The following is a 27,178-nucleotide window of genomic DNA, read 5'->3' as shown; positions in this document are numbered from 1 at the left end:
CTGGGGGAGTCTCCCGCGGCAGTGCTCTCTCACACACGGCCAAGTGTTTTCCACCCATACTAGCTGGGGAATTGAGTCCAAATCACCTTGGTCTAAGAGATACAACTCTTTCCCATGATGGTTAAGGAGGAGTTTTAATATCCGCATACTATGGTTTCATGTGTCTGTCCCCAGTTATTGAAGTAACTTCAAGAACTGTAATATTTGAAAAGGTTTAACTTCCCAACATCAATAGCATGGCTTTAAGTTTGTCTTAGATGGACACGCTGGAAAAAATGTGACAGGCAACTCAATTTGTCTTCCTCCTTCCCCTACTTTTGGTTTGTTTGTTTCCTAAACTTTGGGGGGGGGGGAGCGGGGGAGGCAGTAATTCTTTTTTCAATTCACAATTCCCCTCATCCCCCAACTTGGGTCCTGCAAGGACAACGTTGTGAAGTTCTGTGTCAGAGCTCAGTACTATCAGAATAGTCTGAGTGAATAACAGGCGATATCAATATGTTAAATAATTTCAAACTACCACCTCTCTGAAGCTTTCTTATGTCCTTCCTTTCTCACCATGCTTTGTTTCCATTTCTGTTTCATCTTTTGTCTCAGATGATGGCTCCAATACCAACATTAACTTACAAAAGCAAAACATTTAAAACGAAATCAATCACTAGAGAAGCTGGCAGGGTGCACTGTGCAAGGGGAGGCCTTTTGGACACTCTGTCTCTTTCCTTCAAGGGAAGTCTTATTACTGACGTGAACAAAGTCTGCCCTCTGATGGCATTATTTAACAAAACAAATCTGATCTTGCTAAGTTACTTCTATAACGCAGTCGGGTTTCCACATCTTATTTCTAAACGTTGACTTTGTTTTTACTCTCATTAGCAAAGTGATCCTTTTAAATGCTGTGCCCTGCAGCTCTCTTTTGTAGTGATCACCAGGCCTCAAATGTTGAAGACAAAGGTAGTGACCACTTTTTTTACCTACTTCAGCAGAGCCCAGAAGTTTGATTTGAAAATGAGAGATTTCTCTCAGTTTATCCCATTTCAACACAGCGGAACTGATCTTCCTAAAATGGCCGTCTCTTCCTCACTCTTCCCTTCTCACTCTGAGTGAGTGTACCCTGTGGCTACCTGAGGGTTAGCATAACCTGGACTTGCCCTGAGCTCACTTCCCTGTGTGTGGGAAGGACCTTACTCCTGGTCATCTGTTTATGTTCTGTCTTATCAAGCCATCTTCCTCTCTGAGCAAGAACCCCAACTCCAGTGGCTCAACTGCCCCCATTTCACCCTGTTTGTCTCCACTTCCTACTAAATAAATGTTCCCTAGCCAGGGAGCAGAGTGGCTGAGTCTCTTCTGATTGTGTTTTGTGATGGGAGGCCCTATACGGGGCAGCTAAGACCAAGTGTCCACTTATTAGGATTGTGAGGATGGAGAGTGGACTTCCTACCCCATGAGTGGCCCATTACTGGCCTTAGCTTCTAGCAAAGGACCATTCAATAACCACCGCTACTGGCCCCACACCCCAGGCAGCTCCTCATCTGCCCCCAATCATCTGCTTTCCCAGGAGGGCTTTTCTCTCACTTCAGAGTGTCTTGTCCCTCATTACAAAGATCAAAGCTGTGGACTGCCAGCCTCAGTATTTTCATCTTTTATTGTAGGTAACAGGACAAGGGTAACTTCAACTTTCAGGCCAGAAGTTACAAAGAAGATAGACTTTGGGTGGAATGGTGGTAACCAGGGCCTAGGAGTAGGGGGGGAAGAGACTTATTGTTTAATGGGCACAGAGTTTCTGCTTGGGATCATCAGAACCTTCTAGAGATGTGTGTCGGTAAAAGTGTCCCTAAAATTCTTACCCAGGTGCTTTGTGTAGCTCATCAAAAAGGTGACGAATGTTGCCAAGAAGGTGGTCGATTGCGGTAGCAGAGGGGGAAGAAAATGTTCACAATGAGATATTTAAAAATGCATGAAAAAAATGAGAACCATGCAGTTATTATTCCTAGAGAATTATATGCTGCTTTGGATCTTTGTGTTCTCATCAAGAAAAGAAAAACAGAAATAATATGATAAATTTGCAGAGGACCAGAAGGAGACCCACAAAAGTGATTAAAGGGTTGGTGAATATGACCTATATACAAATAAATGCCAAAGAAATGGGAAATCCCTGCTATTTTAGGATAACTTAAAAGAGAACTTCAAATATGCAGTCATTGTTGTGGCGACCAAGGGACAAGAGGGTGTGTTGTTAAGTGAAAAACAGAATTATGGCCTGATTCTACTCTCTCCTGTTCACACAACCCTGTCATGAGCTGTGGTCACCACAGTATTTTACAGCTCAATAAAGACCAAATTAGAGCAAACACTAAAGGAATTTTACACACACACACACACACACACACACACACATTAAAGGAATTAAAATTGAAGCTGAAAAGTCTAAAAGTTGTAAAAGCCCAGGAAGAGAAGCTAATCCTTTGTGTGGACTGGATCAAGCAAAAGGAAGTTCCCACAAAAGGAAGATTAGGAATCTGGGGTGCGTGTAACAAAGACTCCTCGACTGTGGGGTGGGCCTATAGGATGGACTTTGCAGGGAGGCTGTGGAATCTTCTCTCGGGGGATTGAACAATAGGGCGGTGGGAAGTGGGGGCGGGGCGTACACAGCATCTTCCTCTAGAATGGAATCAGCAGCAGGCAGTAGGTTCAGTGACTCAGAGACACTTTAAGGGTGACCAGGATTTCTGACCAGAATTTTAAAATTACTGAGAGGCAAAACTGACCCTGAGAGAGAATGGAATGAGGGTGAGACATTTCTTTCTCTCCCTGGCCTCTTTTGTATTACCGACATGCCCCTTCTGATTTCGGCAGTTTGGGAGGGAGCCATGTGTCCTGGAAAAAGGATGAGAATTGGCAGGCTGAAACTATTATCACTGTCATTTTCTGGGAAGGAGGGTATATATCAGACACCTCTCTTGCAGAAATCGCAAGAGAGAGGCTATTATATTATCTGATACTTGACAATAAATTCTTGGACTGCCTACAACTTCTGTTTTGGACAGTTCCCCTGGAATTCTTGCATTGGGTTACAACATGCAAACAGGAGCAAGTCACCCATGCTCAAAGCCTTGTCAATCCTCACATCTGTAGCTTTCAAGAGACATTGGCTGTGGACAGACCAAGGACCATCTCATAGTGGGAAGCTGGGATTGAGTTCCATGACTGGACACGTCTGCTAATTAGTCATTCTTCACATGACATAGAAGTACAGTTGAGGTTTTAAAGCATGATACAATTTCGAGGGCTTAGTTGCATTCACATCTAATGTTCATGCTTTGTCTTCCTAAGCCCTAGAATTATTACTTTAGCTGCTATTTATCATAGATATAAACACGATTTCATTTAGAAGAGGAAGATGCATCTCTAGGGTGATGATGGTTAGCTGGTGATTGGCACAGCTGACTTCTGGGACTAGTTAGTTATTGTTCAGGTAGCATGAACGTTATCTTGTGCACATAAGGGGACTGACAGATTTCCTGTTGGCACAGCTCACCTTACTCATGAGCAGCAAGTTTTCCAATATGCTGTATTCAAGGTTCCTGAATACCATTCCCATGTTCTGGTGCCTGAGATTCCACCATGGGAGTCATTTCTTTATCTTTGTTTATATTCTTGTCTCTGAAGATTTTCTTGAAAGATGCAGAGAAGCTGAGGACAACATTGTACGAATAAATACGCAAACAGGATTGGTGCTGTGTGTCCGCTTTCCTCCTACAACTGAGCCCTGTGATGTTGGTAGTGACATGCAAACTTAGAAGCCTGCATGCAGGCATTCATTTCTTCATGGTTGAGCACCTACTATGTGCCATGTACTGTACTCAGTGACATCGTTCCTGGCTCCAGGAGGTCCACCGTCTGACGGGAGAGGCAGATGTACACACAGTGTGCTAGAAGCAGGGCTTGGAGGCAGAAGATAAGATGGAACTGGGACACAGTTAATTGCTGAAGGATGTGACTGGGATTCTGGGCTGGTTTTGAAAGGCAAAGAGTCTGCCAACTGGGTAGAGGTGGGAGCAGGTTACATCAGTTTGTGTTCTTGGAGCTCTTTCTGACCCCTGACGGAGTGTCTAGGCATCCTCATCAGAAGGTCACAGGGTCACAGGGCGAGAGACGCCTATGGGTCCCTCAGGAGGTCCCCAGGGCAAGACCGCTGTCCAGAGCCTGGAGTGTTCTGTCTAGGCTGCTTATATCACGGCTTGCAGGCCATTCAAAGAGAAAAGAGAGGGACCTTACGAAAAATTTAGCCAACCTCGTCATTTTGTCTTGGGAAGGCCTAGCTCTTGGGCCAGCAGTCAAATCATTTGTCTAATTCAGTTCCTTTGTGGGAGGAATTTAAAAGGAACGCCTATATATTTGCTGTATTTTTATCTACAAACCTTTGCCGTCACTTGAGGATAACGATGCTGATTTTTGTTGTGTACCTGAGATTCCTCCCATGTACATGTACCAATTCCAGCATTCTCTGTCCATGGTTTGGAATACAGAGTCTGGAGCCAGACCACCCAGGTTCATATCCTGGCCCAGTGACTCACCCGCTCCCTGCCTCAGTTTCCCCAAATGAAGGCAGGGATAATTATGGTTCCTACTCTATTGTGATGTTGTGAGGCTGCAGTGAGTCGGACAAATAAAGTATTCATAAGGTAAATGGTGAACGTATAAGAAATGTTGACTCCCTGATCCACATTCGGCAGAGCACCTCACCTGAGGCCATCTAAATTAGAATGTAGGCTATGTCCTGTTGACCTGCAAGATGATCGGAACGCAGCAGTCAGTTCAAACACTCACTGAGGCCTAGCCAGGTGCCTGTGGGTCTGCGCCTGACCTTGGGAATGCAAACTCCAGTACAGCCTGGTCCGCTCCTCAGACCTACAACCTAGTAACAGAGTTGACAAATGAGGTCATTTTTATGAACAGTCCCAGTAGTCTCCCCACAGGTCCCCAGACAGGCTCTTTCTGCACAATGATAAAATGCCTGTCGGGAAACTGCTTGCTGATTGCATTGTTCACTGGTATCTTAGCACACGGTCTGATGATAGCATGTTAACCTAGAGCAGTGGTTCTCAACCTGCTGGCCCTTTAAATGCAGTTCCTCATATTGTGACCCAACCATAAAATTATTTCCGTTGCTACTTCATAACTGTCATGTTGCTACTGTTATGAATCATCATGTAAATATCTGATATGCAGGATGGTCTTAGGCGACCCCTGTGAAAGGGTCGTTCGATAGCCAAAGGGGTCGCGACCCACAGGTTGAGAACCGCTGACCTAGAGGGAGACGGTGTCTGTCTCAGCGGTTCCTTTCCCTCCAGAAGTGATGGGTTGTAACCTGCTCTGTGTTCGTGTGCTTGTTAGGTTTGGAGGAGACCAGCCTGTCTACATCAACATCATCAGAGACCCCGTCAACCGGTTTCTGTCTAACTACTTCTTCCGTCGATTTGGAGACTGGAGAGGGGAGCAGAATCACATGATCCGCACGCCCAGCATGCGGCAGGAGGAGCGCTACCTGGTGAGTCCTGTTGCGGCCAAGAGGTGGTTGCCCCCTTGCCCTGGGAGCAGCTCCTGGGGCTGGGTAGCTCTCCCTGCCTGCCCATGGCATCCCCATGGCACCTCCACAGAGCCTATGTGGCGAGGGGTCTTCCTTGGGGAGGACGTTTTTGCCAGTGAAAAACTGTTCTGGATGACCCAGATCATAATGAACTCTTTCCAATGACTTTCCAGTCTTGCTGTCCTCGGCTTGATGTTAGCGCTAGAATTTAGTCCCAGAGCGGAAATGATCTTTCCCTGTGGGCATCGCTCTCTGAGGGTCGCGAACCATGTTCTCAGACCTCATCCCATTCAGTTCCCATGGCAATCCTAGGAGGGAGGGGTGCTTTCAGGCGAGGACTCTGATGTTCCAAGAAGATGTGGGACTTGCCCAAGTTGGCGCCCCCCCCCCCCCCCATAAGGGGCACAGCTGTAACTGACGGTCGCTGGGTCCTCTTGACTTGAAGGCCAGGGTTCTTTGCTCCACAGCACAACAAAATCAGGCCACCTCTGCACAAATGGCATGCCTTTTCTGCACTGTGTTTCAGGATGCTCAGCTCCAGAGAAATGTGGGTTTTGACCTCAGTCATTATTTCCAGGATGCTGCGTTGGAAACAAAAATAGAGGGAAGACTTCTGTATCTTCCTTTCCAGAATTAAAAGGGACATTTCTCACTTATTTGTGACCTAAATTGACAAAAGCTTACTGAGTAGCTGAAAGCCTGATGTTAAGGAGGCTGAAATCCTGGTCTCTGTGGGTGAGAGAGCCCTTTGGGGTCACGCAGACCCATGCTGGGCTGTCAGCACAAACAAAGAGAGAGGAGAAAGTTATGGAGGGATCAGCGCACATCTATCTCCACTGCTGGAAACGAGCACTGAGCCTGCACTCCCTGCTGAGGGGGCTGTGGCAGTATCTTGGTAGCTAAAGAAAGTAGTAGCATTAGTCACAGTTCTGGTACAATGTGAAAACTTCTGTTTTCTCACTTAATTTTTTAAAATGTAATAAAGGACGTGTTTGGAGGATGGGAGCACTTTTGGATGATGTGGAGTCTTACCCAGTGCTGCACATAGTTTTTGGATGAGCAAGAGGAGAAACCAAGGCCTTTCCCTCACTACTCAATATTTGCTCAACTACCCAATACTTCAATGGAATAGTTCGATGGCATATTTTAAAAGTGGTTTTTAGTTTTGATGGCAAAAACCCTAATCTTTTCCTTTAAACTGCATGTTATGAATATGGCTATATATTTTCTATTCATGATGAGTGTGTATTCAGAGTACAGAACCGCTGGCTGAGGAATAATGTTGACTCAGATCCTCTGTTTCTACTGGATCTCAATTAGCATTTACATCATCTTCTAAACGTACAGATCATAGTCCACTGAATCAAAATATATTTCCAGGTTTCTGACTCAATAGCCATACTCAGAAAATTAGAACCAAGTTATAGCAGAAGATGCTGGAAAACCAAAGACATGGAAACGAGTCTGATGAATCCTGCTCTTCAAGCATTAAAGTAGGTAGGAAGTAAATCCACAGTCTACCAGAAGATGAAAGGTGATTTGGAAAAATGAGCAAGTAGAGGGACTGTCCGGAGATCCAGAATGCCTAGGGGGTGGGGAGAGGCTGTTAATGAGGTGGTCAGGGAAGTCACGGAGGATGTGTAGTTTGAGCAACTGTCTGAATGAGAGATGAAGTTGGATACTGGTCAGCCGGAAGAGTATAGCTCCAGGTGGAGGGGGCAGCTGGGGCAAAGGCCTGCAGTAGGCACATGACATGTATAGCTCATTCAAAGATCAGTATGGGAGAGCAGTATGGCTGGTATAGAGTGAGGGAGGGGTAGGGAGAGGGAAGTGGCAGGTGGTGAATTGAGAGAGGTGAGAGTTGGAGACAACAGATCATATAAGACCTTGGGAGTCACTGTGGTTACTGTAAGTGGGTTGGGAAGTAACATGAATGACCCCAAATGGAACACACTTTAATCAGTGACTCCTTCTCCTGAAACTCCACTGGAGAGCTGAGCCCTTCTCACAGCAGGAAATGCATCATTCCATCACTCTCAGCAGTTCCCCTTTCTATCTAGGAGTCAGGACTACTCCCTACTTCTCTAGACCTACATGTCGCTGACACCCAGATGCTTGTCCTGAGAGTCTCACAGGCTCCCACACTCAGAGTTTCCAGGGGGCTCCAGAGTAAATGTGATTTATGTGATGGTGACCTTGAGTTGGGCAGTGCACAACCTATACCACTGCATATGGAGGTCCAGATGGTCTTCTGTGCCTCCCCCCAAGGCTCTGTGCTGGCTCTGTCTTTTTTTTTTTTTTGGTGGTGGGGGGGGGGGTGGGGGGGGGTGATAGAGTGTCTTAACTTCTCTCCTCTCCTCCCAACAGTCTATCAGCTCTTTGAGGACAAGGTAGGGTCCCTGGTACCCAGATGAGGTGCTGAAATAATGGAGACCTCAGTAGCACTCTATTTAGTCAATAAAATAAACAATGACAACAGAACATGAATGTAGGAGTTGAGAGGAATTCTCTAGATTGTTCTACCCTGTCAAGTTTTTCTATCCTGTAAGTCACTCCACATAACACAGTCTTTACACATTTACACAAAGAAGTTGTAATCATTAGGCAGAGAAGTTGTAAACATAAGAGGAAAAAGAATGCTTTAGTTTCTTTTAAAAATATGTTTTTATTGATTTTAGAGAGAAAGGAAGGGAGAGAGAGATAGAACCATTGATGAGATAGAAACATCAATCGGCTGCCTCCCGCACGTCCCCCTCTGGGATTGAGCCTGAAACCTGGGCATGTGCCCTGACTAGGAATTGAACTGGATACCTCTTGGTGTCTGCGTTGACGCTCCTCCACTGAGCCACACTGGCCAGGTGGTTTAGATTTTTTTTTTGAAAGCCCATAGAATGTTGAAAGTTGGAGGGGTGGTAAGTCTTCTATTTTGAGAGGCTGGTAGCTGGCTTTATGGTGCGATTTGAGAGATTCCAGGAAAATTCCGCCCCCCCCCCCCCCCCCCCGGAATTCTACCCTTAAAGAGATTTGCAGGGGCCCCTTTCCACGTGTAAGCACTGCATCCTGGGAAGGGCCTGTGTCAGATGAGCTCATCAGATCATTCCTTGGCAAGGCCTCAGCAGGAGAGAGTGGGCTCCTCAAAGCAGCAGAGGCAGAAATCAGGGCGTAGGGGTGAGGGTAGGGGGGCCTGAGGGACACGTGACTCCTTTATGATCTGGCCCCAGCCTGACCCTGTTAGGAAGCTGTTTTCTTGTTCAAAGGATAGTTTGTTTATTTGGAAGAAGGCAGTCTATTGCCTTTCTTTTTAATAGATGAAACTTTTTATTTCATCTCCCATTAAACCCTTGAAATAAAACGGCCCCCTGTCACAGCCTGTCCTCATTTTGGCAAGCCTGGGTGGTCAGTTGTTTGCCTCAAAAGAGGGTGTTGTTTGTGTCTCAGTGGGGTGTAGGGCAGCTGTGAGGAGACCACTGTCCCCTTGGGGAGGCCCTGCTGGGGTCGAGGGCCAGAGAGGGGACCTACAGGGTGTCCCCTCTACCAAGCAGCCAGGCGCCCTCAGGGCACTGTGCCATGAGGCCTCTCCCTTGCACACTGTATGCACAGAGTCATCAGGGTGGCCCGAAATGGGTCTACTGACGTACCCACATTATTCCAGACCTCAGTGCTCTGAAGCCACTCGCTTTATCCAGTTGCCAAAAACCAGGCAGCTCTGCTCCTGGCCCTGAGCCTCGCAGAGCTGCTTAGCATACAGCTGAGAGGGGCCAGGGCCTGAGCCCACTCAGGGGGTGAAATAATATCATCTTGTGAGGCTGGGTGGTTTGGGAGAACATGGAAAGGGGTAAAGGAATCCCAGGATTTGCAGGGTCCCTGGAGGCCACAGGTGCAGGAATGGGGCCTGGGTTGAGGGGTGGCTTCGGGGCCCCACCAGGTGTGGAAGCCAAGCCTCCTGATTCTACAACTGTGTTGTTTGGTCACTCGGACTTTATGCTGGACTTCCTGAATGGGAAAGGGGGACCTGGACTGCGCCAAGTTTCATGCGTTTTTGAGCAAAATGATTTTGTCTGACACCATCTGTACATCCTACAAAGACATAGCTGTTATAGAAATGGTGGTGTTTTGTGGTGTGTTTTTTTCCAAATGTGCAAGCCTCTTATAGCTGTTCTCCATATTTTCTGGAAACAATTAGATTTTCTACATGTTTCCAATTCTTTCCAAACCATTCTTCATATGTATTTCCCAAAAAAATCATCTTCACATGAATTCTTGCTAGAACGGATACTAATTCATCTTTTAGCAGCCACAGTGTGAAAAGGCGGTTCTCCTAGGCCCATTTCTCGGAGTTCAGAACCAGAAACCTGGCTCGGGTGCCCAGGTGGCTGCCTCCCTCGTGGTGTGGAAATGACCAGGTGAGGCAGATCCGAGCCCAGGACACTTGGATGTGCCCCAGCCCGTGAGCCTCTTCTCCAGCTGCAGTCCAGGCTTCTTTATTCCCAGCTGAGAAATACCTGGCACCCCGAGCCCAGCTGATGAGAGAATGAATGACTGCTAATGAAAAGCAACTGTTGTGACTTCAGAGCGAGGGAGAGCATCTCATTCCTGCTGAAGCCACTCTCGTTCCCAGTCACTGAGTTTCCCTGAAAATGCATTTCTTACGCTGCCATTTCCACTCAGTCAATGACACATGTGTGGCTGATGCCTGCTATTCTCTTAAAACCCCGTCCTTAGGAAGCAAATGCCCCAAAATGTCAAGGTGGGCTCCTTACCTGAACTTCCTGCCACTTCTCTGTTGGATCTCCATTGGAAGAGCGGGAAGAGAGAGAGGAAATTTTTCCAGGGAGAAAACTGCCACTGGGATACTGTTTATTCAGCTTGGCTATAAAGATGGAAAGTAATGCATGTTTAAAAGAAAAGATGCGTAATTTACAGCTTCTTACTTCATAAAGAATTCAGTGAATCATGTTGGCCCAGTTGGATTCTGGAAAAGCCTGAAACGTGTCCAGAGTCAGGGAAGGTTTGCAGAAAGCTGTGCATTTCCATCTGCTTGAAAGTTTTGGATTTTGAGGGTTCTTTAGCTGTGGATGTATATATATATGAAATACTCGTTTCTGGAAATTTCCACTGTTCTGACTGGCTGCTGCTGTCCTGTGAATGAAACCTCAGGCTGTGCTTCTGTCCCTAACGCATCACTTTTCTTAAAGAAAACAAATAAGGGATTTGGATGATCTGCTTTTTAAGTGCTTTAGCAATATCTGTGTTTTCCACATCCTCGAAGGTAAAAAAGTAATGTTCTTTGTCTCCAACTGGTTGGCATTTGGTTTATGGTTGGAGCCTGAGACAGTGGCCTTGGTCATGGTGTGCTTAGGTGCCCTTCTCAGCTGCCCTAGGTGATTCAGCCTCTACGGACCTTACTGTTCTCATCTGTACAATGGGGCCATATCACCTACCTTGCTTCTGTCCTAGGGGTGGCAGGAGAAAAAAGAACACTCTACCCAGAAGTGCTCTGGAAGTTCAAACTTTCCTAAAGTTTTGGCAGGACGCTTCCATCCTTGGCTCTGTCAGTGGCTCCATGTGACCTAAAGGGACCGTTTTTTGGATGAAGGTGGGGGTTCTCTTCCCTGGGGGGCAGGAGCTGTGCTTCTCATGTGGCTCAGGCCGTGTTGGGCCGTGCCCTGAACCTCAGCTCCACCTTTGCTGAGATCTCAAATGGCCCCACTAGACCCCGTCCCCTGGGCATTCGTTTCTAAGGAAACTGCTTCTCTTTGTGTTCCCAACAGCTGGAGATGCGTTTTGATCCCCGTCTGCTGGCATGCATTTGTCCCGAGTTTATTTACTTGGAAACCTAAGCTGGAGTAGGCGCAGGGCTGTAGAGCTGAGGAAGCAGCACAGCCTCACCCCCACGGGTGGAGGAGAAAGGTGCCCGGATGCTCTGAAAGACAATGGAGCCCCCACCTGAGAGAAGTGCCCTTGAAATTGATTTGTCCTGAGGTGTGTTGAAAGCAGGTTCCCAGGTGTTTTAAAACCAAAGAACACTCTGGGGTTTAGCAATATCTGGGAGCTTCCAGGAAACACAGAAGGTAATGTGTGTGGCAGGAAGAGAGGCAGAAGGAGCTTAGGAAACAACAAAGAGATTTTGGAGAAAAGGAGAGGCCCGAGGGAGCAGCCAGCTTGGAGCCTGGGAAGGAGAGAACAGAATGCCACCAGCCACCACCCAAGAGGCCACCAGGTAACCACAGCTGCGTGCGTGGCTTGCTGTGGGTCAGCATGCTTCCCCAGGTGAGCTCATTCACCCCCACAGCATCCCTGGTGTAGGCAGTAGAGCTGATTCCTTTCTGGAGGCAGGAGGGGATGACCCGTGTCCTCCTTCTTTTGGGCGGTTGGCAGAATTTGTGTCCTGTGGTTGTAGGACTGACGTCTTATTTTCTTGCTGGTCATCCGCTGAGCACCATTCCCATTTTCTAGAAGACCTACGTTTCCTAAAATGTGGCCCCCTTCCTCCATCCTCAAAGCAACCAGTGGTGGGGTGAGTCCCTCATGTTTCAAATCTTTCCTCCTTTTACCTCACATGCGTAAGCCAGATGGGAAGGGTTCTCCACTTTTTAGGATTTCTGTGACTAGATTGCCCCCCACCCCCAGATAATCCAGGATAATTTCCCCATTTCAAAGACTGAACCCTTAATCACTTCTGCAAAATCAGTTTTGCCCCACAAAGTCCTCCATTTACACATCTCAGGGATCAGTGTATGGACAGCTCTGGGGCCCATTATCTGCCTACCACGGTGTCACCAAGGACTGCTTCCTCAGCAGGGCCTGAAGGGCCTGTGGAGGGAGTGTGAGCATGACAGGCATTTTGAACTTGGCCTGTCCCATCCACTGATAGAGAGCCCATATCTGCTTCCCATCATGCCATGCTGCCATGCAGTGGCGCCAAACTGTGGCTTTCCTGTCCCTTGTCTGGAAAACGAAGTGGCCACTCATACAGTTTGTTTTTTCTCCTTCTGCTAGTGACCCATTCATCCACCCATTTTTTCATTCACCGTTCATTCATCTCACTAAGTATTTATTTAGTGCTTTCTGTGTGACAGGCACTATAGGGGGAACTGGAGATAAAAATGTTGAGCAAATATAGATTCTGGGTCTGTCCTCAAGGAGCTCAGACAGGTATTAACCCAAAACTGCACAAATGCATGTGAAATAGATGCTGCAGCACATCCTATGAAGCTGAGAGACATGGCACTGTCCAGGCAGAGACTGGGCAGGTGGCAAGTCTCTGGGTCAGAGAAGTGATGGTTGAACTTAGACCTGAAGGAAAAGAGGTGAAGGAAGAACATCCAGACACAGGGAACAGCACATCCAAAGGGCCTGTGGCAAGGGGGACACGGTGAGCATGGGGAAGAGCCGGGGGGGAGGAAAGCCCTGAGTCACTCATGCGGGCAGGTGGAGACAGGCCCCCCAGAGCCCCCCAGGCCCTATTGAGGAGCACTGGGGAGGCCCTAACTGGTTTCAAACAAGGAGGCATGTTTACCTGGGATCCTTGAGCTTTTACATTGTGAAAGCAGTACTTCAGCTACAACATACAGAGTAGAGGGGTTCTGAGGGCAGCCTGGTTAATTCGAGGCTTCTGCCGTGATCCAAGTGCAAGTCAAAACGAGGAGCTGGTGTTTATGGAGCACTGGCCCCGTTCCAGGAGCAGCTCCGGGTGGGGGCAGAGGCAGGGATGGGGGAGCAGTGACAAACAAGTGCAAGACACCGCACTGTTCTCCCAGTGGCTAACTGCCTGGCTCGCAACACAAGGCCCGAACTCGAAAGGCCTACACAACAAGGAGAGGGATGATGGCTCAGGACAGCAGCACAGGGGTTGTCATGGGTTGGGGGACATGTTTAATCAGCAAAAGAATGATGCAGACCCTCACCACCTGAGAGCTCAGGTGAAGAAAGAAATCAGTGGGAGATGGGGTCGTCAGGGGAAGCTTCCCAGCTGAAGTGGGCACTCAGCCTTTAGGGACAAATGCAGATTGAGGCAGGGGTAAGGGTCCAGGGGCCCCAGGAAGCGGAGTGTCTGTGAAAAGCCTGGGAGATGGAGGCTTGCTCTCTGGCGAGCAGCCCAGCTCAGCTGGAACGGAGGGCCCGGGGAAGCCAGGAGCTTCGGGGCGGCGAGCAGTTCTCCAGATGTCCCGAGGAGGGGAAGCAACTGGGCCGCTGGCTGCCAGATCAGGTTCTCCTGACCTGCTTTCTCCACTGAAGGTCCCATCGGGGGCATCAAACCCAGGCCTGCAGAGCACAGCCAGGTGCATCCTGCTGGCTGCCACCTGTCAGCTGAGCTCATCTTCTCAGGACCCCGCCCTCACTGTGAGTCACTGGCCCAGCCGGCTGCAGCTGCCTCCTCTCTGGGCTCAGCCTTGTGCCCCTGCTGGGACAGGTGGCTCTATTTACCAAGGCAGTGCTGCTCAGCCTGGCAGCTCATGAATCACCTGGGGGCTTTAGGAACTACACATGCCTGTGTCCCACACCCAGGGGCTCTGGATTAAGTGGTCAGGGGTGCAGCCTGGGCTTTGGGAATTTTTTAAAGCTCCTGAAGTGATGCCAATGTGTAGCTAAGTAGGACTGAGCCACTAAGGAGTGGCACCCATCCAGTCTGGGCTGTGTTAGCAGGGGCTGTGTTCACTGACAGACACACCTCCCGAATATCTTCTAGAAGCTTACTTTCTGCGTCCTCTGCCCACTTGCAAAAAGCTACATTTGACCTCCCCTCAGAAAAGTATCTATTTGTTAGGCTTTTAATAGACATGTGCAAATAAATGTAAGGTTTCCTGTACTTATGAATACTCGGTACATGTCTTAAGTTAGGCTTTCTTCTAATTTGGAGTGGGTAATATTTTTTTATGCAGAAACCAAAGAGTATATTACACTGTGCATTTAAGATCTCGCTTCAGGAAGCTGAGCTTTTGGCAATGAAACAGAGAATGAACACTTCAGTAAATAAAATGTTTTAGCACGAGGCCGTATTTTTATTTAGTCGGTGAAGCACTGGAAACCCATTGCCATCGCTTCAAAGAGACACGTGTCACTCTTTAAATACAGGCTAGTTCATCCAGAATACATATAAATGCCAAATTCAAAGACCCGTGAAACAGAACCACATTTTCACATTTCCTGCAGCCAGGAAATAATGTTTAAAATAATGTTCTTTAAATGCAGTCAGGGAGCTTGCTTTCAAAGAAGCTGTGGAGTGAAGTTTCATATAAATTGCAAAGCTAATGCCTCAATTGATATGTGTTAACATTTTGAATTTCAGACTCTGTACTTGTTTCTCAGAACCTGCCACACCACTATCGTTGTCCTCCATTTGCTTTGCCAAATTATAATTCTTTTTTTCTCCACTTAACTGTTTAGCACACACAGCAAAAAATCCCCAAAGGTGGAATCACCTCCAAACATGTTCTTAAAAAAATATTTTGCAGAGTCTGAAGACAGATAGGAAAAGTCAGTGAAAACATCTAAGAGATTTATTGGAATCTCAGCTTGAATTCAAATTGCAAGTACTTATGAAAGTGTCAATATTAACACAAAATAGCTGGCAGTTTTTCTAATAAATGTAAATTGAATTAGCTAGTGTGTGATTGGAAAAATGCTTGCTTCGCTTAGGCTGTCTCAAAACAAGTCTCGGATCTGTTAGCTATGGCAGCCTTGCCCTCTAATGGCTGGAAATTGAAGGGCAAGACCAAGTCTTTTTTATTTCCTAGTTTTATTGACATATCTCTCTGTATGACTAAATACTTTTGACTACAAAGAGGATAGACACTAAGAAGAGGGAATGGCCGACCATTTAGCACCATATTAAAGCACGGGGCACACTGTAGATGTTAGAATGAACATGTCCTTAAAAGGCGATAGCTAATAGGGGCAGAGGGCCCACGCATGCTCAGTGCCTTGGAGCTTCAGGGCCATCTCCCACAGAAATACGTATTATACAGATATCTGATCTCCTGAAATGCAATGGAAAGGTCCAAGTCATCATAATATGAAAAAATTTAAATGCCTGTGAAAGTTATAGAATAATCAAGCCTGCAAATTGGGAAGGGCCTGGCTCATAATCGGCTGGTTCTGCAGAGCACACTTAGCAAAGCACTTAGTTCCCTTTCAGGACTGACTAATGATGTCACAGACATGTGGTTGGGCAGGAATCTAATAAGAAGTTTGATTTTATCCCATGTGACATTTTCATTGATTTAGGAAAGCGGCCAGGGATGAATGGGCCAGCCAGCTCTAGGCATGGGCCATGTTTTCTCTGACTCTAAACCCTATTCATGGTTGAATGAAAGAATTATAACCAAAACCTACACAGTTGTATGACAAATACAGCTTTAAAAAAACAGCTCTGCATGTCATATTGCGAAGTTAAAACACAATGGAATTGTATCAACATTCAACTAGATGTTTCTATACTCATTCCCTGTGAAAGAGGAGGTAACCCTGGTGTGACTTCCAGTTTTTAAAATAAACGAACCTGTTAGAGACTTAGAGAAGGAATCAACAGATGCATAAAAGAAAGTTACCAAGTTCAGTAAGAAATGGAGGAAACTTTGATGACAGTGAAGCTCGGATATCATTATGCCATTCCATATCTGATCCCTAGTAATAAAAACCCTGCAAGATGAACAGAAGCGACCTAAACCCAGGCAATCAGATTAGCTTTGACCAACTTTGATTACTGTTAATCTTTATTTCTCCAGGTAATTATTATTCCTTGTGGATTATATTTATTTTTTACTAGTTAACGTATAGCTTCGTAAATCCTTCACATTGTTTCATGTTTGTATAGGTCTTATATTTTTAACTAAAATGTAATTCTCTCTGATAATAGGACATGATCTTTTATAACCTTAGCACCCCTCATCACTCCCTGGGTGACATCTGGCCCAGCCCCGAGGTACAAAGTGTACAGAGAATAGTGATGTTTGCCTCTTCTCCCTACTTGCACACCCAACTTCAGTATAATTTGAACACCTATAGTGCTGGGAATAGCTGTGCAAGGTGGGTGTGTGTTCCTACTTCCTGCTTCTACCCCACACAGAGATATCCATCTCCTCCTCTGTTCCCTTATCAGTGAGTGGTACCCTATCTAGTCAGTCATCCCCACCTGCTTTCTCTCCCCAACCCCTCAACTATCTTAGCCAGAATCTTAGCCTGGAATCCTCCTGAAAGGCAAGGGTTTGGGACGAAGGTGTTAGAATTTGGACAGTGATCCCAGGACTGGAGTAATGGAGAGAGAAACAGGGAAGGACAATACAAAGGGGTGTCCTCACATTGGTCACTCCTGGGAAACCAAGGCTCAAGCCTGCTAGGACTCTGTGAGGACAGCGTAGGATTCCCAGAGAATTTTTTCCTGCTCGAGGAAAGAAAGAGGGGAACATTTATCCATTCATCTCATCCTTCCTTGTCCAACTTGCCCCATGAAGCCTTAACTCCCCAACATCGGGACTCTGCACATGTGTGTGCCACATGGGTTCCTATGGCTGCCCCATGGGGAACAGAAAGCAGGGATATGTCCAGCTGCCGAGGCAGGCTGCTCTTGGGTTACCTCTGTGTGAATCTTGTGGCTGCAGCAATAGCTGGAGGCAAAAGTGGCCAAGAGGACACGAGGCAGGGCATGAGTGTCAAGCTGTAAAACTTGTTGCTTCTGTCCCCTTAACTTCTCTCCGATCAATTCCTATCAGTGATCATCAGTAAAGGTCTCTCACTTTTTACCCAGATATCTGCAAAAGCCTCGTGCACGATCAACCTGTCTCCAGTTCATCATCTTCTAACCCATAGTCAAAGTATTCGGTGAACAAATCTGATATCGCCATTCACCTGCTTAAAACTCTTATTTCTATTCCCTAAGTGTAATATTAGCTATTGATGCTATTTATGATGGTATCATTGTTATCTGATCAAAACATACACATCTGTGAACCTACAATTATCTTATTAAAATTTTCAGTTAAAATACACATCACAAGCATTAGAGAAGGGGTTGGTTAGTCAATGAATAGAGTAGGAAAAATGGAAATGAGAATGTGCCTGTTCTGGAAAGAAGATGTGAGAAGCTTGGTTTGATTAGCAGTTATTTGGGAAAGCAGTAAGTGGGGGTTGGGGGGATAGGTCCAGGTTATTGGGAGTGAGATCCACAGAAAGAACTTGAGAACTCATCACAGAAGGCAGGAGTCACCAAGCTTCTCAAGCAAGGAATTAAATGGCATTGTGAAGTGCTGCTTTTAAATTGTGTTACACTGAGAAAGTCCTTCTTTCCTGTGAAACTATTTTTTAAAACTTTCTTCATAGTGTCTTGCAGGGTTTTTATTGTAATTCATATTGTTTAAATTAAAATATTTGATCCATCTGAAATTTATCTTGCTGTCAGGTATAACATATCAGTCCAGGATCTTTTTCTCCCAGATGGCTAACAAATTATTCCAACATTTATAGAATAATTCATCTTTTCCACACTAATCTAAAGTGTCACCTTTATTATATAATACTAGGGGCCCGGTGCACGAAATTCGTGCACTGGGGGTGTGTGTGTGTGTGAGGGGGGGGGGGGAGTGTCCCTCAGCCCAGCCTGCCCCCTCTCACATACTGGGAGCCCTCAGGCGTTGACCCCCATCACCCTCCAATCGCAGGATCGGCCCCTTGCCCAGGCCTGATGCCTCTGCCAGAGGTGTCAGGCTTGGACAGGGGACCCCCATCTCCCCCTGATCACTGGCTCTGGCCCCGGCCCAGGCCTGAGGCCTCTGGCCCAGGAATCATGCCTGGGCAGGAGACCCCCATCTCCCTCTGATCGCTTGCTCCACCCCCTGCCCAAGCCTGACGCCTCTGACCCAGGCTTCAGGCCTGGACAAGGGGACCATCATATCCCCCCAATCCCCGGCTCAGCCCCCCGCCCAGGCCTGATGCCTCGGCCAGAGGAGTTGACCCTCATCACCCTCCGATCACCAATCACCGGATCGGCCCCTTAACCAGGCCTGAGGCCTCCGGCAGAGGTGTCAGGCCTGGGCAGGGGACCCCCAGCTCCCCGCGGTTGCAGGCTCCACCCCTGCCCAGGCCTAACACCTCTGGCCTAGGCGTCCGGCCCGGGCAGTGGGGACCCGCAGCTGCAGCGGCCCCGCGATCATGGGCTCCGCTTTAGGCCCAGGCAAGGGACCCCTAGCTCCCGGGACTGCCAGCTTCGACCGTGTCCAGCTCCCATCGCTGGCTCCACCCCTACTTCCTGCTATCATTGGCCAGGGCGGCAAAGGCACCTGATTCTCCAATCATGGCTGGGGGGCAGGGCAAAGGCGGCCCCAGGGCTGCCTTTGCCCTGCCCCCCAGCTCTTAGCTCCCCCCTGGGTTTCCGATCACTGTCAGTGGCAGGGGGCTTCTTCCTGCTTTCCCTTTCGCCTCCCTGCATTGTGCCTATATATGCAAATTAGCCGCCATCTTGTTGGCAGTTAACTGCCAATCTTAGTTGGCAGTTAACTGCCAATCTTAGTTGGCAGTTAATTTGCATATAGCCCTGATTAGCCAATGAAAAGGGTATCGTCGTTCGCCAATTACCATTTTTCTCTTTTATTAGATAGGAAATCCTTATTTTTGGAGGAATCTCCTGTTTGACTTTTTATTTTGTTCCATTGACCTATGTCTTTAGGTAAGTAACAAACAATTACATTATTACTAGAGGCCTGGTGCACGAAATTTGTGCTCGGGTAGGGTCCCTAGGCCTGGCTTGTTATCAGGGCCGATTGAGTCCTTCTGGCTGTCAGCCAAGGCCTTCCTTCATTCCACGCCAGCCCCTGGTGGTCAGCACAAGTCATAGCGAGCAATCGAACTCCCAGTCTCCTGGTCAAACTCCCAAGGGGACACTTTGCCTGTTAGCCTTTTTTATATATAGATATGTGTGTTTTTACATGTGTAAACTAATATAGAATTATGTACTATACATTTATTATATACTATACAATAATATCAGTAATACAATTGTGCAATACACAATAACTATTATATAATATGTAATTTATTTCTGATAGGGTCTAATCTCTTCTTATTAATCTTTCCCTCAGTTGTCCTAACTCTTTGTCTTTGTTAATTTTTTCATAGAAACTTAAAACCCCAGCTTGTTCAGTTTCCCTCTCACCACATACATACCCAGAAAACCCTATTGATATTTATTGAGTTCACATTAAATTTTAGATTAATGAGAATTGGCATCTTCATATTGTGTCTTATTATTTGAGCATGTATTTTGCTTTTCCATTTATTCAGAACTTCTGTTGTATCCCTTGAGAGTGTTTTAAAGTTTTCTTTATTTAGAGCTGGCACGGTTCTTAAGTTTGCCTCTAGGCGTTTTATCTTTTGTTGTTGTTTTGCTATTGCTGCATATTAGTATACTGTGATTAATTTCGGTATATTATTTTTAACTCAACCACCTCACTGAATTTTCTTACTGATTGTCCATAGATTTTTCAGGAGATTCTACTGAGTTTGCCAGCTAATAATGGTAATCTTTTCTTTCTTTTCTCCAATTTTTATAAATCTTGTCCAACTATTTTTGTTAATATCTCTACAACCATAATAAATATAACGGTGATAAGAATTGGTTCCTTATTCAAGCCAGATAATTGAAATAAAAATTAAATTTCCAATTCTGGACTTTTGTTCATTTCTAGTTTTTTGGGGGGTTTTTCCTACTACAATGTAATGTTTAAGATCCAGACTTTGGGGAATTTCATTTCTGGGAAACTATATGCAGCATAAATCTCAGTATCTAATGATATAAAACCCTAAGGAAAAAGACCAAAAAAAAATCCTTAACCCTCCACCATCACCCACTTGTAACTTAGATGTCATTATTAATAACCCACCAAGCCCAGAGTGGTGGCATGCTCAATAGCCTGTTTGGCTGGCTCAATGAGACAGCGATATCATGCTAGTAGGAAGTTCAATATTGGAGTCCTTTCTGGAGGTCGCTGGGCTGATGTTATATTGTTCCTTTTCCCACGGGTGCAGTTTTTCTGGCATTCAGTTCCTAGTGACCACATTTAATAAACTGTAATAAATGCAAAATAGATTTATTACTCACAATTTTGCAATACAAAGGAAAGATGAAAAAACAATTAGAGGCTAAAGGTGGAATCAGATACACATTTTGCTTTGCTTTTAATTATGAGCGAATGTAAAAATCAAGATCATCCTTGGCTAGGTCCGGCCAGTCTCTGACACCAAGGCCACGTGTCTTCCCGACTCTTTGACCCTTCTGGCTGTTACAGAAGGACTGAAGAGGCCTTTGAAGCGAACCTGAGCACACCTGACATTGGAAAGGTGATGAATCTTTGATGAGGACTCTGTACTTCGAGAGATTTCAGTCCATTCATTTAAATACAAGTGTGGGAATAACTAAGCCAACATCCTGGCTTATAGACACTTGCGGGGACTATGTTTCTTGTTGAAGTTTCAGATTTGAGAAGCCCTGTGGGAGAAATGTCCAAGCCACACCCCCTTCTTATCATGCCCACTCCTAGCCCTTTGTGGTCGCAAACCTGCTGGGTAACGGAGACTGGCATTTCTCCTTTATTTCTGGAAACTGAGTGAAGTGAGGGAATAAACCTTCTCACTTGAATTGTAATAACCCTGATCACTTATGTGACTTAATACATATCCGAGACTTTAACTTTGTCGTTTCCAGCTGCTCCCTTCATTACGTCTAGATCATTCATATCAATTAGTGTGTGCCTTTCACCTTTATGAGCAAACCCCAAACATGAAAGCCTGGGTAATCTTTATTTATTTGGAATGGTGGGTTCTGTTTCTGGCCCTTCCTAGATGGCTCCTCCAGTCTCACAATATATCTTTTTTTAAAAATATATATTTTATTGATTTTTTTTACAGAGAGGAAGGGAGAGGGATAGAGAGAAACATCGATGAGAGAGAAACGTCAATCAGCTGCCTCCTCCACACCCAGCCCCCACCCCCGCTGGGATGTGCCCACAACCAAGGTACATGCCCTTGACTGGAATCGAACCTGGGACCCTTCAGTCCGCAGGTCAACACTCTATCCACTGAGCCAAACCAGTTAGGGCAGTGGTTCTCAACCTGTGGGTCGTGACTCCTTTGGGGGTCAAATGACCCTTTCACAAGGGTCGCCTAAGACCATCGAAAAACACATATATAATTACATATTGTTTTTGTGATTAATCACTATGCTTTAATTATGTTCAATTTGTAACAATGAAAATACATCCTGTGTATCAGATATTTACATTATGATTCATAACAGTAGCAAAATTACAGTTATGAAGTAGCAACGAAAATAATTTATGGTTGGGGGTCACCACAACATGAGGAACTGTATTAAAGGATCGCGGCATTAGGAAGGTTGAGAACCACTGGGTTAGGGCCTCACAATATTTCTTACTTTCCATCAATACTTTGGCCCTGTGTCTTCACCAGGTACTCAGGTTCAGTCTCCTTTGGGTACCCTGTAAGAGTTTTGCGCAGTCTGTTTCATGCATCTTGACTATTCTATTTTTGCTCAATCTGATCACTTATGTTATTTAAAACTTTTGAATAGTATACACATGTCACCAATTGACCGTTCTCTCATTTTTTTAAAAAAAGCTCTTCACATCTTCAGTCCAATCTGTACCTTTTTCCCTTTAAAATGTCTCTCAGTTTTGCTTAATGTGTCTCCCTTACCACTGCCAACACCACAGGCTTTAATGGTTTTCAACTCTCAGCCGCCTCTTGACTGATCTCTGCTCCCAGTCCCTCTCCCTCCTCTTCACCCTGCACAGCGCTGCCAGATTCTTTTTCCAAAGCAGCACTTCACATCACGTCATTTAATTCCTTGCTCAAGAAGCTTGGTGACTCCTGCCTTCTGTGATGAATTCTAAAGCCCTTTCTCTGGCTCTCAAGACTCTTAATAATCTGGACTTATCCTGCCAGCCCTGACTTCCTGCTTTTCCAAATAACTGCTAATCAAACCAAGCTTCTCACATCTTCTTTCCAGACCAGGCACATTTCCATTTCCATTCTTTTCCTTTTGCTGCTTTGAAGTTTCTAGGAGGGGCAAGCTGGAAAGCCTTCCATTCTCTCTCTCCATCCATAGCCTATCCATCCTTCAGAATCTCATATCCAGTCTCTCTTGATCCCAACCTTTGAGGTGCTGCCCCTTTTCTAGAATTCCAGTTTCTCGTGTGCTCTGCCCTGTCTCTTACTCTTGAGTTCACACCATGTTCCAGGTACTGTTTAGTACTTGAATTTTAATTTGATCCTCACAATACAATCTTATGGAGTTATTATATTATTATAATCTCATTTTATTTTATTTTAACTTATCTTTATTTTTGAAAGTCTTACAGATGTCCCTCTTTTCCCCCATTGACTCCCTCTACCCCACTCCCACCCCCTACTCCTTCCTAGACCTTCACTCCACTATTCTCTGTGTCCACGGGTTATGCATATATGCATATAAGTTCTATTAGATGGGGAGTCTGATGTTCAGAGAGATTAAGGTATTTTCCCAGAGTTAAGTTATGTTCAAGAAGTGATGGAACTGGGATTCAAACTCAGGCAGTCTGGTTTCAGAGGCCATGTCCCTAACCATTATACTGAACTGCCTTTTTTTGTCCCATGTGCCTCCCTCATTGTTCCCGAGTCTGCAGCCTGACTGTCAGCTCCTAAGGGCAGTTAGAGTCTTCCCTGCTTTGTATTCATCCCATTCATTGCTTTCGGAGCCCATTATGGAGGAAGGTTTTAATAGAATCCACTGCAAACAGGCAGAGAACTCACTGGTCTTATTCACCAGCTTTTCTCAGCACCTAAAACAGAACAAACAGACAAAAAAAACAGGGTCTGACACATAGTAAGTGCTCAAAGATTATTTGCTGAATAAATGACTAAACGGATATTTGATTGATTCACAGTTTGGCAAATACACAATCATGTTGGTGCATCCTTCTCGAGTTTTTCTATTTATATAAATTTTCATATCTGTATTTTATGTACAAGTCTCTCAATTGTCTCCAGGCCAGCCCTCATGATTAAGCTGGTGTTTTTTTCTAAACTACAACATGGGTGCTTAGTTGTGCTCAGCTAAGGTAGTTGTTGCCTTACAGATGTAAAGGGTTTCGGAGTTCATCTCTCTATTAGAGCTGATGAAATTAAGTTACATCAATTTAATGAAACACATATTTTATTACCAGAAGCAAAAAGGGACACTCTCTTAGGCAGATCTTAATAAATAGTACTTCTAACTTGCCCTAACCGGTTTGGCTCAGTGGATAGAGCGTCGGCCTGCGGACTGAAGGGTCCTGGGTCCGATTCCGGCCAGGGGCATGTACCTTGGTTGCGGGCACATCCCCAGTAGGAGGTGTGCAGGAGGCAGCTGATCGATGTTTCTCGCTCATCAATGTTTCTAACTCTCTATCCCTCTCCCTTCCTCTCTGTGAAAAATCAATAAAATATATATATATTTTTAAAAATATCTTAATAAATAGTACTTCTAACTTGAGGTCTGTAGCACTTGCTGCTTATTTACAGTAAGTAAATAAAATAGTATCATTAGTCCAAACAAAAATCTTTAAAATTTATTTTTCACAAAGGTGTCTTCCTTGTGAGAAAGCTCTTCTAAACTGGAAGAAGGCATATTTGTTTCGTACCCTACATCTGAAAAGGACTTTAATCTTCACTTTTCATCCAGTGTTGATTTTAGTGTTTTAGATAAAAGATACCTCATTTAATCCTCTCTAAACGTTTTAGTGGAAGTCAGGTTTCTGCTGCACACAATCTGTATTTAATTTATTCAAAACCACAGTTAGCATTGAGAATTTTGAAATGCAGTCAAAATAAATGATTTTACATCAAAGGCTATATTAGCACCAAGTTTTCAAAGGGCTTTTCTTTCGAGAAATTTAAAGCACCTCATTAAGCCTACAGTCTCCCAAAAATGTGCTATTCTCCAAGGTAGCCTTATTAGTCCCATTTTACAAAAGTTGAAGCCATTAAATATCTTTACCAAGAGCTGTTGGGATGGAATCCTACTGGGTGGGCCCTTGACTTATGATCCAGCCATCATTGGTAGATTGGAAGGAAAAACTACACACAAAGCAGGAAGGAAAATGATCAGCCAGGAGGAAGCAAAATGTAAAATCAAGATTTGTCACAGGTCCTTTTTAACATGGAGTTCCAGGTTGTTGGAGAAAAGTAAGAAAAAACCCCACACCAAACATACTTTAACTAGTCACTGTCCTTCAAGGGAAAAATGTAGAAGTTAGTCCTCATCATGATGCTGTTGACTGCAAAAGCTAAGCCAACTTGGGGGTTATCAGAGAAAATGAATTTAGGAAATAGAATGTCAGGAATAAATTTATGAAGTACAGGAAGGTCTGAAAAGGTGTGTGTTAAGTTCTAAAACAAGCCCAGAAATGATGGCTATCTCCTAGATCAGTGGTTCTCAACCTTCCTAATGCCCCGACCCTTTAATACAGTTCCTCATGTTGTGGTGACCCTCAACCATAAAATTATTTTTGTTGCTACTTCATAACTGTAATTTTGCTAATGTTATGAATCATCATGTAAATATCTGATATGCAGGATGTATTTTCACTGTTACAAATTGAGCATAATTAAAGCATAGTGATTAATCACAAAATCAATATGTAATTATATATGTGTTTTCCGATGGTCTTAGGCGACCCTTGTGAAAGGGTCGTTTGACCCCCAAAGGAGTCGTGACCCACAGGTTGAGAACCGCTGTCCTAAATGTTTCCAATCTGCTGTTCACCAGTCTACTTACTACAACTACAACAGCCTAGTTCAATCTCACACCTGTCCAGAAAGGGAAGACACAGTTACCTCAAGCCATCCAAATCACTGTGGGTGAACCCTTATCATCGCCCCCCGCCCCGCCCCCCACAAGCCCATATGCACAAACATACAGATGCTCAGTCACACCCTCAGGGACTGAGATTTAAAGCTTTTTTAACAAATAAGTTAAGTCCTTTTTCATAGGTCCTTTTTAAAATTATAAACAAAGCTAGTAGCTTTCAAATTCTGTTGCCAACATCTTTAACTGAACCTACCCATCTGCAACTGGTTATGCACATTTTGTGCATAAATGTTTGGGCTATTGTATTATGATATGGTTGATTCATTCATTCTTTCTTTCAACAAATACTCAGCACCTACTCTGTAGTCAGCTATTTGGCAGATACTGAGGCTTCAGTAATGAAAAACACAGATGTGATTTCAGCCCTCATGGAGTGTATAATCTATCAGGGAAAATAGACATTAAGCAAGTAACTAGGAGAGGTGATCAGGTCATGGGAACAGTGTGTACACAGGTCAAGAGTCCCAGATACTATAAGAGTCTCATGGGAAGAGTTCCGAAAGCAGAGTACAGGGGTGAGATATGAAGATGGAAAGGTGGACAGCAGCTAGATGATCAAAAATCTTAAGAAATAGGATAAGTGTGTGGGGCTTTATGCTGAAGACAATGAAAAGTCCTCAATTGAATGAGGTTAAGTTAGGATGGGAGGATGATATGACAGGATCAGGATTTGAAATATTGTGCCAGGCGAAGATACTTGGGTTAGAACCAGGTAAGTTATTTTGGTTTGGAACAGAGTTGTCATGGTAGAGGAGACTGAAAGGAATGGATAGATTAGGACACATCTATGAGGCTGAAGGCAGAAGAGGAGTTAAGGAAGATGTGGAACTAAAGGAGGAAGAGGAGCTGAAGGAGGAAGAAGAGTTAAGGAAGATCCCAGGATTCTAGTTGGAACAATCAGATGGATAGTACTCCTGAGGGTGGGGAATATAGGCACAGGAAAAATCAGTTTCTATTTTGGATATACTGAGTTTCAGATGCCTGAAGTACATGTGACTGGAGATACCCAGCAGCTAGAAGAGTGGGCTGGGCTGGATATGGAATTGGAAGTTTTCAGTATCCAAAGAGAAGACAAAATATATATTCAATGAGGGGTGAGATCACGTCTGGAACAATGGTGATGCTTGGTAATTATTTGCTGAAGCCATGGGATGAAATTAAGTATGAGGATAAAAGAGTCTGTGGGTCACCCATTTGTTAGGAGTTGGAAGCAAATGACACTGAGCAAGAGTCTCAAGAAGAGGACAACATAGAGATGTGGTATCACAGAACCAGAGGAAAATGTCTTGAGAAGGATTGTTCATTATTGTTGGAAGTTTCTAGGAAGGACAAGCAAAGTCAAACTAGAAAAATGTGGCCATTGGATTTAGCAACATGGCAAGAGCAAGTCATCTTGGCAAGAGCAATTTCCATTCAGTGATAAGGGTAGAAGCAAGATAAACTTGAGTGGAGAGCAAGAAAGACATGAAGGAGATAGTGATGGGAAGGGCTGGTCGGCATCGTCCTGGTGAGGCATGCAGAAACATGCCCGGAATGGTAGCCATAGTCTCTGCTAAAGAAGATTTTCTCTCTCAGGATCACTTATCAGGAGAAGAGGTAGGTTCACAGAAACTAAGGAGTAAGGGGATTCAGCATCACTCTTCTTTGAAAAAAAATTACTTATTGAACACAAATACACAGTCCAAAGTGATCAGCAT

At 45.0% G+C, this 27,178-nt stretch overlaps 1 protein-coding gene across 2 annotated transcripts in view; it reads left to right on the top strand.

Moving 5' to 3' along the window:
- Window positions 1-27,178, top strand: part of UST (uronyl 2-sulfotransferase) — a 264,853-nt gene that overhangs the window by 166,017 nt on the left and 71,658 nt on the right. For both annotated transcript variants that reach the window (XM_059700100.1, XM_059700101.1), the window contains exon 5: window positions 5,392-5,545. In XM_059700100.1, the coding sequence (XP_059556083.1) occupies window positions 5,392-5,545 (154 nt within the window). The remainder of the gene's footprint in view (window positions 1-5,391; window positions 5,546-27,178) is intronic.

The sequence above is a fragment of the Myotis daubentonii genome, chromosome 6 (assembly GCF_963259705.1).
Source record: "Myotis daubentonii chromosome 6, mMyoDau2.1, whole genome shotgun sequence".
Classification (NCBI taxonomy): domain Eukaryota; kingdom Metazoa; phylum Chordata; class Mammalia; order Chiroptera; family Vespertilionidae; genus Myotis; species Myotis daubentonii.
Note: the sequence above shows the minus strand (reverse complement) of the source record. Positions and strands in the feature narration are given on the sequence as shown.